Source organism: Larus michahellis, chromosome 3 (genome assembly GCF_964199755.1).
Source record: "Larus michahellis chromosome 3, bLarMic1.1, whole genome shotgun sequence".
Taxonomy (NCBI): Eukaryota; Metazoa; Chordata; class Aves; order Charadriiformes; family Laridae; genus Larus; species Larus michahellis.
The window spans coordinates 28,293,054-28,306,505 of record NC_133898.1 but is presented as its reverse complement, the minus strand read 5'-3'; the positions used below and the strand labels follow the sequence as shown (position 1 = coordinate 28,306,505).

Here is a 13,452-nt window from a genome sequence, read left to right as displayed (position 1 = left end):
ATTTTCAAGACTGGTTTCAAACCAAAATGTCAGAAGGAAAAGATTTTAGCAAAATCTCATCTGTTGAAAAGTGACTACACACGAGTCAAGAGTTCTAGACGAACTGAAGTATAAAATTACTGAGTTATTAATTGCTTATATTAACCTCAGTAAAAGAGGAATAAAATTATAAAAGTTACGTCAATCTCCTTAAAAGGCTGTAAGGAAGCTCCTAAGATCTACAGACTTTTTCTGTACAGAGCAAATTAATAGAAATGAAAACATGAATTTGATATACTGGAAAAAGACCGGTACTTTTTTTGCAAAGAAAAAAATCACACTTCATGATTCCACTGCATTGCTTTAAGTCAGTAACATCTGGAAATATCACATATACTGAACCAAATGGATGATCAAAAAGTCAAATTAATTTCTACATGAAGAAATACAAACTTAATGCCTGGAGAAAACCAATCCTGACTATATGGAGACAGTGATGAGTCCAAAATTAGATATTATCACTCAAGAAAGGAGCTGTTAAAGCTGCTCCATTCCCCCTAAAAATCATTTGAAAGCTCTGAGGCAGTTAAAAAGGCAATAGGAATTCTGGAATTATTAGGAAAAGAACTGAAAATTATACAGAAAATGTCATTCTGTCATAAAAATCCATTGTGTATCAACATTTTGCACAATTTGTATATCTGGTTACCCTCTCTAAAATAAAAGAGGTTGCAGAGTGAGTAGATAAAGCAAAGATATAAATGAAAAGAGACCCCAAAAAAAATACTTTTCAGTTTGGAAAGAGATGAATAAGATAAAGAGAATACATGTCTATAAAATAATGAATGGCTTACAGAATAAATATTCATTATTTCTCACAGTATAAGGAGAGAACACCCAGGAAATTATCAGAAAGCAACCTTAAAAGAATGAAAAGGTACTTTTTCTATACGCTTCAAGTGTATAGAAAAACACACTGGTTTTTTGAAGTGCATTAAAAAATGAGTTGAATTAATTCCGTATGTGGACACCTAACATGACATTTCAGATGAAACCCCTGAGTTTGGCTCAGGTAGACCCAAAACCATGGATAACTGGTATTAGTTAAAAGTAAAGAAAAGTATATCACAGAAGGACCATGCTTCTTAACATCAGCTTCTGGTAACTACCAGAGAGGATACCGTGCTATATGAAAGTCTCATTTCATCCAGTATGGCTGTTCTTACCATAAATACACGGAAAGCAAAGTCTAATTGTGAGCAGATGGTAGCCATTTCCTGATGCAACAAGTGAAATGTGTAGATTACTGAGTGCTAAGAGAAGCAAAGAGTACCAGTATCTTCAGCAAAATTTTAAGTGTCAAGCTATTACAAGCAGCAGTAATTTCCATCCCATTCAGTTGCAGAAAATGGATGTCCCCAAATTTTCTCTTAATAGGGTAAAAAATTATGCCAGAAAAATAAATATAACTCTTCAGAATGAGGGAGAAATATCTGGCTAATTGAAGAGTATAATATAAGTTTTCTCCAGGAACCAACCAATAAAAACATCTGGAGATCTCCCTCTATAAATTTCCTCCTACCTTGCTGTCATATAGAAAAAAGTTTTCCATCTGTAATCAATACAAGTGGAAACTGGCTTCCTGGTTCTAAGAAGTGTGAAAGTCTTCCATGACAGTCAGAGGAAGGTATAGGAAACTAAAGTTTCTTGTCAGAGAGGGAGGCTTATCATACTGCTTCTTAATACATTGGAAAATAGGTTTCTATGTACCAGATTAGAGGATCTGTAAATAATGCACTGACCTTCTTCCATAACACTGATTTAAAAGTCTTGTGAAAAAAAAAGTCAAGCAGAAAAAAAACATTCTAGAGACAAGACAAAAAGGAGCCTCTGATTGTATTCACAAATGACTACTTTGTTTTTGTCTTAGCTATGTGTGATTAGCTATATGTGACAAGAAACCTTTCCATCCTGCTTCTGTCAATACAGGATATCAAGATGAAATACATCTATTGAAGTTTAGCCTCCGAAATACAGAATAACAAATTCAACTATATAACTCCAGTTTTACCCTGCCTTCTATAGTAAACATGGCATTATAAGAGATATGAGTATCAGATAAGGGAAAGATGCCACTGTGATACAACCCATATTACACAGGTTTTATTCTTCATATACAGCTTACACTTCAAGTAGCTGTGCAGAATTTTAGAGAAGAATACTTGGCCATGTTTCGATGCTGCAGGACTGTGCTTTGTTCGGGGCGGGCACTGCTGTGCTGGGATCACGCTCAGCGGGTTGATTTTCAACATCACTTTCCCTTTTTGCGCAAATATTCTAAGATCAGTAAAGGTGAAGTAAATTCAGAAGTTCAAAACACAACACATAGCATGGAGACAGCAAACGTGAAATAAAGAAAAACTGTGAAGAAACAGTAATACAGAATATAACCTGGAAGTGATACCGGGCCACCACAAAATAAATATGAACAATATGATACTGCTCCAGAAAAGGTAAATGTAATTCTGCTACGTACTAAAAAGGAAACTCATATTTAAGACAAGAGAAGGAAAGGTAAGGCTTCATCTCAACAAGTTGAAGGGTACAACACACAAATTAGAAAAATCACAGTAAAAAGCAATAAAATATAGTTTTAAAGAACTGGATTTTTTGCTAAAAGAGAAAGCAAAATTAAGGTACATACGCACTCCCAAGTTGATATGAAAATTGGCTACTGTGTGAATTTAGGAAAGAAACTGATAATTCAACTTGATTTGGGGAAAATAGAAAAATATCTTTAATTTCTCTGTACAGACAGAGAAGCACCAAAATAATCCATAAACACTGCAAAATGCTTGATAATGGATACTGTTACAAAAAAGTTGTACAAGGTGACAAATGTTTATAATGCTGCAGAAATAGGTGTACTACATGTTATAATACGGAAATCTACATCAAAATAGGTAGAACAAACCATTTCCATAACTACATAAAAATATAAGTGAATTATGAAGCAAAGCGGTGGTTGCTGTCATTACTATTTTTATTTCTGTAAATCTAGCTTACTCTGGTATCAAGAACACTGGTAGCAATTAATATTTAGAGATTTTTATTAACCAGGATTTCACCAATTGTGCACTGGAGATATTACTGAATCTTCCTCTCCTCCACTCGATCCAAACGCTATCTGTCATTTGAAGAAATAGACTTTAATTATACTGATCATAGAAGAGCAGAAATCGACCTGTTTTCCTGTTCCTTATGCCCAACAGGCCTGGTTCTGACCCAAACAGTAAGCGGACAGAAACAGCCTGTCTATTAACATAACCATCTTGGTACTAAATCACTTATGGAAACTATCTGTCTAGACTGTTCACTACAAAAATGAGTCTAGACGGGCATTACTACCAAGTGGTGGTGTATCTTGGGACCTCATAATTACAGTTGTTATTTGATACAGAAAATCATTGATGCTGAGTTAGCACATATCCCTTTTGTCATTTATAATTTCCGTATGAAATACACATTAGTCCCATATCCTTGAATATAAACAGTTACAAGAAGTATGCAAGCAATTTTCTCCTGCACAAATCACAAATATAAAATCATTGTCCTTAATCAGAAAGCAGACTGCTAGAGATTTCCGAATTTTAGATATACCTAGCAGTTCACGCCCCTTTAGACTGTATTCATACAACTCTTTAATTAAGGGACACTAATCTAAATCATCACATCTAGAATCACAAAATGAAAGAGGAGCCTGTTCAGGAACCCTCTCAGTGTCCAGTTAATAAGCTGATATGAGGACCTAAGAAGATATTTAAGTACCCAGGACAAAGGGTGACACGTTCCAAAGAATTGTCTTAATTATTGATTGATGTACAGCTAACTATTTAGCCGTAGCGCTCTTCTAGTGGATAATCAACACGTACTTATCATGGTCTCAGAAATACATCTTCTGACTACTTAAAATCTTGTTGACCATATGTATTCATGAAGTATAAAATGGAATTTCCTAAAAAAAAAAAAAAAAAAAAAAAAAAAAAAGCTGGCCTAAGCCTTTCTGAAAGTTAAAACCATCTTTTTCTCCTTGGATATCCCTATAATTTCAAATAGCTATTCTTTGGCATCTGTAATAAAATAAACATACTGCCAGAAACGTAATCAGAAAGTCTCTACAATTCTGGAGAATAAGTATGAGTTGTGACTTGATGTTACTAAATAAAAAACTAAAGTTGACACTTTCTAAGTTTCTTTTACCAAAGTTAACTTCTGGTTTTGAAGACCAAAACACATGACAAAAAAAACCCCACAAACTTTTGTGATTGTCTGAGTCATGACTAATTTCAATTAATTACTCTTTACCAGGATAGAAGCACCTTCCCTTGACCCGCTGGCAATGCCCTAAAACTCACATTTTAAGACCCATGGGTATATTTAGTTCCTGCATGAAATTCTTTCTGTTCATCCTACCATTGCTGGCTTTGCAACTTATTGGTACTAATCACGATGTTCTGCCTTTTTGATGTAAATGCTAATCATACTCTTCTCACGACCTCCTCACTTGATGCAAATGTGGCAAGGACCCCAGCATCCAGTTGACTGCAACCTCAGGAAATGGGAGGGAGGAGCAAGAGGGTTGAGGACTTGTCTTTTCCTTTTCTTCAGTTCAGGAAATGAGAACTGTAAAATGTGCTGGCTCACACACATAGGTTAATGGTCTGACCACCAAATACCTGAGAGTATTCTCAGTATGTCAGCTTTGGGAACTGAAAATTGAATAAGCAGCAATAGTAACTTTCCTATTCACTCCTTTGCTATCTCTTCTTGTCATCACATATGATGACTTTCAAAAGCCAGTACCTTTCTACCACTTCTACTCAAAATGTAAAATAAACCGTTTACCCTTTGCCCATGACACTCCAAAGCGTAGAAGTGGACCAAATGCCCAAAATAACTGACAAACTATCACAGAAAACCAGCTATGGTACAAAACCCATCAGAAATGAAGCCATGGAATTATTTAACATAAAAAGCTCACTTGCCTTCATTTTAGCAATAAGATTAAAGGCCTTCCATGAAGGAAATCCAGGATTCAGAATACACACAGTGTTTTATAACTCGATTTTATTTACGGACTCCATTATGCACGTGAGCTTTTCATTGACATGTTCGCATCCTTTATATTCCTTATTCTATTTAATATATCTGTTAACTGAAATTCCCTTAATTGACTGCTTTACCTATGTTCTTTCCCTTGTAACACACATTCCAGTTATTTATTTATTGTCAATCAGAATAAGTGGGTTGAAAACTGTGTAGGTGGAAAAATGAGAACAGAGGAATGTTCATTCTAATTTTAGGTCAAAGAATTTATTCACTCAGAAACAAAATTACCAGAAATAAAGATGCTACTTTGGTTTAAAATACATATACATACACAGCTATTAGCTAGCTTTTCCATTCTGCATAAAAAAAAATAAAAATCAAACATTCAAAATTCTGAGGGGAAAAACGAAGAAATTCAAAAGAGCAATATTTAGGGAGTATACAGAAAAGTGAAATCTGAAGCCTATTCAAAAGCTTAGTTGGTAGCACCAGAATCTATGTTTTCATTTGACTCTTCATAGAAACCAGTAACTAACATTTTGTTCGTCTTCATGCCCTAAAAAATTTTCTTGCAACATGAGACAATACAGCCACCACCTTTACAGAAGGCAATTAAGCCTTTGCAACTCTGAACAATATCCTCTGCAGTGAAGTACAGCTTCTTTGCACCAATAAGTATATGATACATATTTATTTGCATGTTAAGAGTAAAATTTTAAAAATCAGCAAAAGCTCAGTAAAGAAAGATGCCCAAATTCACTGAGACCAGAACAGTCCAAAGACTAGATAAAAGCAATAGCAGCACTTTCAGCTTTGCCTAGAAACAGATGCCCTGGAAAAAGAGTGCTTTTTTCCCCACACCATTATATATGGCATATTATAATAGAATCATGAAAGGACTACAAACTGCTGTGCCTGATTGAATATGCAAGCATTTGTAGAGCAGTCTGGGTAAAAAGCTGCACAGGAAAATGAGTCAAGGATTGTGGTATAAGGGCCAGAAGAAATTAATCTCCAGCTTTCCATACAGAGCAAGAATGATCACATCAGCAATATTCTGGCAGAATTTTCTCATGTGTGAATGGTTAGGGAGAAGGGAAGAAGGCAGACAATTCTTCTTTCACTCTCATAAAACTCAGGCCCCTCAAATAATTCATTTGGACTTTCTGGTTGGTTGAAACATTTTGGGACAAACGTTCACAAAGGGGATGCGACCAACGTGTATCTTTTCTACACTGATTAGATGTCAATAAACAGCACAGAAGTGGAAAAATTTTATTAGGCTGTAGCAATTCTCTCTCTCTCTTGTACCCACCAGTCTCAAGGGAAGACCTCTCTCTACAAAAAAAGTCTAATGAAGTGCTCACGGATGCACTGACACACCACTCTTCTAAAATTCCACTCATTATTATACGCCATAAAGTTATAATTTTGACATTTTTAATATTTTAGTTAACACTTTAAAAGATAAATGAAGTTACACAGTGATCTGTAAGTGGGCATGATCTACAGATGTACGAGAACTGAGAACCTATGCAAGTGATAAATGTTACACACCTACATGTATTTATCACCAAGGGTAGAGTGAAACAGGTGAACAGAACAGGCATAAGGTTTTCATGATCAGTCCAAAGAACTGGCTTGGGAGTAACTGTTACAGTAAACTCTTCTACCCATCCTGTAAACGATCTACATTAATAATACTTCATTTGATGGGTAAATATTCTTTCTGTGTGATTCAATAGATTAATTTGTTATTCGATGGATTAATTTTGGAACTCTGTACCTCTTGGAACTCAGTGACAGAACTGGCACTTTGCAGAAAGAAAAAAACACACTTGATGAACTGCAGAAAATGGTAAGTTATGCAGTAAAAGTGTATTCTGCCCCAATTTTGGCATATTTCCTTGAAAATTATCATTGTGACGTGCCAATTAATTTTCATGAGTAGGGTCCTTATTCCTTACGATTCCATCTTCCACAGGTCAAATTTGGAAACGCTTCCTTCAATGATGCCTTCCTATTTCAGGTAATTCATTTCAGCCTTTAGTCCCCAGCCTTATTAATCTGTTCTTTAATGCCTCTTAATCATTTCTCCCTGCTCTGCTTCTACTGCAGCAGTGAATTGATGCTTTATTGAGCAATACGGTCTCCCCCATTTTTCCCGTTTTATCTCCCCACTTATACTTTGATAGCCAAACTTCATCAACATTCTTGTATATTTCACTATAAGGCAGTGATTTCTGTAAACTACTCTTCCTCTGCTTATTAATCACAGCTAAAGCTCTTTTAGGTTAACATTTCGCCACCAACCATAGACGCACAAATCAGCATTTGCTTTCCTTTTCCCTATACCTTAAAAAATAGTCCTATGTGATACCTATTTTTCAATGTTTATCACACAAGTCCTGTGAAGGTGCACTGAGTCAAACTGGGCATGTATTTGTAGCAATACAGAACCAAGGATGAAAATGTAACAGGATCCACAACGGCTTACTGTTAAAGAAAATGCAATGGCAAAAGACATCATATGAAAAATGCTAGAGATTGTTTTATGAAAGAAGTTTGGAAAAAAGAAGAGACAGGAAATGTGGCAACAAGCTGAAGAAGTTATAATCTCAATTCCCTGAAAAACAAATTCTACCTTTAAAATACATTTCAGACAAAGAAGCTATTTCTTCCCTATTCCTAAAAAAATTTGGATTTTGGCAATGGACAGGACATACGTGAATAGAACATGAACCACAATATATTTTTAATATATGTTCAAGACTTCAGTCACTTTTCCTGTTTTTTTTCAATACGCATGTTTTGCAAGTGACAGATAGATTTATTACGGGACTATATGTCTGCATGTCAATGAGGTCCATAGGCTTAAAAAGCATAGCTGATGGTGTTTCTCTTTTCAGCATCACTTTGTAGGTTTCTTTTTTTTTTTTAAATGGACTTTATGAATTAAAAGGGAGATCAATCCTTGCCTTTTTACAGTGAAAACTAGCTTCATTTTAGCTCAATTTCAAGCTCAGCTTATTGCCTGAATTTTCTAAATTTGTTTGTAATTTTAAGACAGTATCAAGACCTTCAAAAACACTTAAATCCTGGATGTTTTAACATTACTGAGTGCACCTGAGTGTACCTGTTAGTATTCCAAAAAACTCCTATTCACTTCTGAAAAATTGTACAGGATCTTTTATGTCTGTTGCTGATCTAGACAAAGAACTCTTCAACAGTACCTCTCAAATTGCTTTCTGTGTTTGCTTGGCTTTCAGTCTGTGATGTAAGTCAATTATCACCTTGAAAAGGCTGAACGTAAGCATTTTTTATAAATTAGTTTACCATCTAAATACACTTTGTACAGTCTTACTACTGTCTACCCAGCTGATTAACATGTTCTGTAATTTTTCTGTATTGAGGCTACTTACATTGTCACACAGGAGGCTCTTATTTTCAGTGCCTGTTGCATAGCATTCACAGGGTTTGCAAACATCGATGGCTGAAAGATCTGCACCTGCTTGTCTGTAATGAAAATCCTTGCACAGCTCACAGTTCTTTCCTGCATGAAAGAAAGGTTATGCATTATGGCTTCCAATTCATTAAAATTAGCTGTATAATTCAAAATTAAAGACTCTATTCCTTTGAGAGAATTCTATAATTTTCAGGACGTCCATTTTAATGCACCTTTCATCTCTACCTGCCAATTTAGTGATCCAGAGCATATGAAACAATGAACCTGTTACAAACTATGTTTTACTCCATTAAACTTCCATCTGTTATATAATACCACACTTATATAAAAGCTGTGCCATGCAAATGCCTATACATTTTTTGGAAAAATTATCGTTGAACCTGAAACTTTTCTTTTTTCCCTTTGCTAGACAAAGCCAAGAAAACTGAAATAGAAGAGAACTGTAAAAAACAGCATGCAAATATAGTACTTACACAGAACAGAAACCTTTACTTAATACGCAGGAAACTGACATTAGAGCAAAAGTTGACAACGTTTTTAATGTGTTATCTGTTAACCTGGTTCAATTAGAAAGATGATATTCTGTATTTAAATGCTCTAGCACATGTAATGGAAACACCTTTGAAAGTATACGTTCTAATTATTTATTAGAATGTGTTTTGCACAGCAGATTTTCTGCAAGATTGGATCAAATTTTAGCAGTTTTTTCCTGTAGCTTAAGTATTGACACAATTGTAATTACTGCACTATCTGATGGTTTAAAAATACATATAACATGAGAATTTATCGGAATGGCAGCCATCGAGCATTACTAATTTCAGCTGACACAACACTTAGTCAAAAAGTGACTGTAAAACAAACAGTCCATTCTCTTTTGTGCGACTTACCGGCGGTGTTGTGTTGACAGTTATCACACACTCCACCGCCTCCTCTGTAGTATTCCTGAGGAAAAGGGTCCATTGCTAAGTCATAGTGGCAGCTTACTGCATGGCTGTAACATTGACAAGGTTTGCAATTATAGGCATGAACTTGGTCACCTGGACGAAAAGGCTTGTCATTGTACAATGGCAAACAGCGATCACACTGAAATAAAAAAGAAGTTAAAAAAAGAGAAAATACTATTTATTTACCTTACAAAAAACAGTATTATACTCTACGTTCATGTTTTGTTCTACATGCCTTCCCCCATTTAAATATTAAAAATATTGGTTTTAGACAAGAAGTGAGAAAGCATATAGGAAAACAACAAAATCACCTTTTTTTTTTTTCTAATCTTTCTAAGCTACTTTAATAAGAGATTAAAATCAAGGAAGGGGAGCAGAAGAATAAAATTTTAAGTATTTAGATACTCAACACAGGCTAATGTTCTGAGATTCAGATTTAGTTGAACCTATAAAGGTGCAAAATGTTGCCTACTTTGTTTGCGGCACAGAAGACATATTCACCTAATGCATCCATTTGGATGCATTTTAAACAATGTCTGTTATTGTGGTTTGTAGTACTGCAGTAACTGTAGTTTGTACAGTTACCATTTGACCCCGTGAGTGAAACAAAAGGCATCCTACGGGCAAATATGTGATGTTGTATCTGAAATATCAGCACTTCTTAATATGCATTTATCTCATGAAACTTTCAAGAAAGAAACTTTAAACAAAAAACGTAAATCTCTACGTATATTCAACTCTGTCAAGTTATATTTTAAATATGACAATGCAATACTAGGATACCAGGTACATTGTTTAAATAAATACCTAAACAAAATATCTTGTTTTCTTCAATTCTTTTCAAATTTATTAGATACAAAGACTAATGATATTCAAGTACTTAATTAGCTTAAATCCAAACCAGTAAAAATATTTTTAAGTAGTTCAGGAGCACCTCATTTTTTATTTTGATGAACTCACAATATTACCTTCTAAGTAGCGCTTTGTGAAGAATGTGAAGTTGGAATAATCTTCGGTTCATAATAGACACTACAAAACTTAAAGGAGAAAATTTATTGTGCCTACTGTTTCATCAAGAACTAAAACCAAATTGGATTTCTTAAAATTAATGAATGGATAGCATTTTGGACAATTACATTCTCTTAATGGTGAACAATCTAACTAGTTTTTATGAAACTGACTCAAAGAATGGCACATGTTGGCACTGGAGAGATATTTGTTTAGAAGAATTTTTTTTATTTAACTGGCATTACACTAAAAGTCCATTCCCAAAATACTGGTGCCTTGCTGGATCTAAGAGACAAAATATGTTGCAATTATAACGTACAATGTCCATCTTTCAGAAGGAATATAAATGCTTAAAAGGAAGTTGCTTCTGTAAAGCACTTGAGCAACTTCTTTCTTAAGTTCCAGAAGTGTGCTCATCTTTTTTCATGTCTATTATTCCAAGCACTATGATAATTATTTAGGCCCAGTGTGCCTACATCACCTATATGCTGATCATTAGGAAACTATACTCAAGTTTCTAAACTGTTTCACAGCTCATGCTGGGAAAGAATCAACTGTGGGTGAAATGAGAAACTGAATAAGAAAACATAAGATTAAGACAGCCCAATAACTGTGGAGCAGTCACAACTCATAACAGAAGCAACTTGGGAGAGAAAAATCAAAGTACAAGAATTTATCTGCTGAAATTTAGTTTTCGTAAATGAAACTAACAGTAAGAGGTAAAATAACAATAACTACTACACCTTTTTGCAATCTGTTACAAACAAAACAACAAAAAACCACACCAGCATGACAGTGAGAGGAAAAGGAGGTTTCAGGCTGAAAATGAGCAGGGTTTCTCTTGAGACCTTGAACTCCGACCTTTGTTTATCAGGAGAATCACTGCCTAACCGTGATTAGCCCAGTTTAAGTACACCAAGGGGAATGCCTTCACCATAACTGTTACACAAGTTACACAACTTAAAAGTTATTTAAGTCTTTCCTTCGTTCACATCCATTTTTCCTCTCTCCAGTCACTCCCTTTGTCTCTACGTGGAGGACAACCAGCATCAGCGTCATGAGACAAGAGGGTTCATTCAGACATTGCACAATTTGGGAAGTGCAAGAGAGAAACCAGAGCTCCCAGTCAAACCATCCCACTGATGCAGCTTCCACCTCTCAGCATGTCTATAGAAATACGTCCTCCTTGAAAGGAAAACAGTACAGGAATCGCTACCAACCTGCCAGCCCTGAATTTCCATTTGTGCATGGCCAGCCATACAGCTGCTGAAAGCATTCATCGTTACATTTCAGATTTAATCTTAGATCATGCACACCTGTGCTTGCACCTATTGTTAAATGACACACATACACTGAAGAGTAAGACAGAAAAAGATGGCATTTGACTTTCAGAACTTTGACAAACTTTTTAAAAGCCTTGGCAAAAAAGTAGTCATTCGAAAGTTGGCAATGACTGAAAAACAATTGCTGTTCTAGTAGTTGTCACACCTGTATGCATTAAAAACGTGTACTGGACCCCCACCTCATCCTGCTGAGTTTGTCACACCTTTATTAGGTTAAGAATTGTGTTTAACTTCCAGACCTGCTGTGTTTAGCTTTCATTTTTGGTAGCATGATGGTGTACATATGGTAATCTTCAGGTCTGTGTTCACCAAATGTAAGCTCTCTATTTGTCCAAAAAGCAACAGTTATGGAGATTTTCAAAGGTATTGAGAGATTCAGGTTTCAATTCTTCGCTACCACATGCAAAATGGATAGGTAAATTCCCAAAAAGCCTTTGACAAATCTGAACAAGGTCTAATGGGTTTACAAAGAATGTTAGTTCTTGACAACACTAGCCTTCCTCCATAACGATAAACCCCACAAACATGGAGATGTCCTTATTCTCAGTTACATCTAGGCTCTTCAGAAAAAATGTTAATTATATGGCTTTCCCTATGGACAATAACAAACATGTCCTCTTGATATATAGTATCTGAACCACCCACCTTCTGTGAAAACAGTTTTCTGAGACAGCATTACATGGAGCCAGAAGGTCAAAATGCCTAGCTCATCTTGGTCCAATTCATTAGTCTAAAATTATGATTAAAAACTTTTTTGCATTAACGAATTCAGGACTTTAATTTACTAAAACTGTTATTAAAAACTTGCCTTCTCAAAATTCATGAATCCTGCAATCTTACAGAAAGATCACCAGTGACTTCAGCCTAAGCCTTTATGTGCCAAGTACCTTACTACTCACCAAGAATGTTGAGGACAGTGCCTCTGAAGAAACAGTCAACAAATATTCAAAGAAATACTTCGGAAGGCAACTGTAACAATACTTTAAGGCTTGCAAGAAGTCATGATCAACTAGAACCTTCTACTCCAACACTTTTAAAATATCCCGCTGCTTGCCTCTGGGTGGCATCCTTTTTTTTTTTTTTAACGTTATGTAGAATATTCTGTTGTTTCTTTTCCTAACCTGTGTAGAAGTTCCCATCTCACACCTGTCAGCCAAAGTTCAGTTGCAACAACCAGTGTACATACACAGTTATGATACATATATTATACATATGCTTCTATAATATACATATCCCATGCCATGAACAGTACAAAGATTTAAATATCTGCTGAAGTGATATCAAGACTAGAGTGCCTCAGGCATTTTGAATGCTCTCTTGTCTTTGAAAAACTCCATATGTGTACCACCCAACCACAATGATTTATGCTGCCCTGTAAGTGTTGACTAGAATAGTATAGTTAATCCCATACAATTTTTTCCTTCCTACAAGATCCCAGTCTGTACCCAAATGGACAGTATGCTTTCACTCCATTTAGCTTCATTCGCCAAATAAATATGGCTTCTAGGCAATATCTATTCCAGTGTAGCTTAGCCCTACTCTGAAGACAGTTGTCTTAATATCCCCATGGCTTTTCCTCAGCACCCTCACTACAGCATTTCAC

At 35.4% G+C, this 13,452-nt stretch overlaps 1 protein-coding gene across 4 annotated transcripts in view; it reads right to left on the bottom strand.

Annotated features, from left to right (window-relative positions):
• Window positions 1-13,452, bottom strand: part of USH2A (usherin) — a 394,302-nt gene that overhangs the window by 329,623 nt on the left and 51,227 nt on the right. For 3 of the 4 annotated variants that reach the window (XM_074579436.1, XM_074579435.1, XM_074579437.1), the window contains exons 10-11: window positions 9,442-9,637; window positions 8,511-8,641 (exon numbers count right to left, since the gene is read on the bottom strand). In XM_074579436.1, coding sequence (XP_074435537.1) covers window positions 8,511-8,641; window positions 9,442-9,637 — 327 coding nt within the window. The remainder of the gene's footprint in view (window positions 1-8,510; window positions 8,642-9,441; window positions 9,638-13,452) is intronic. The other variant, XM_074579439.1, reaches the window with a different exon arrangement.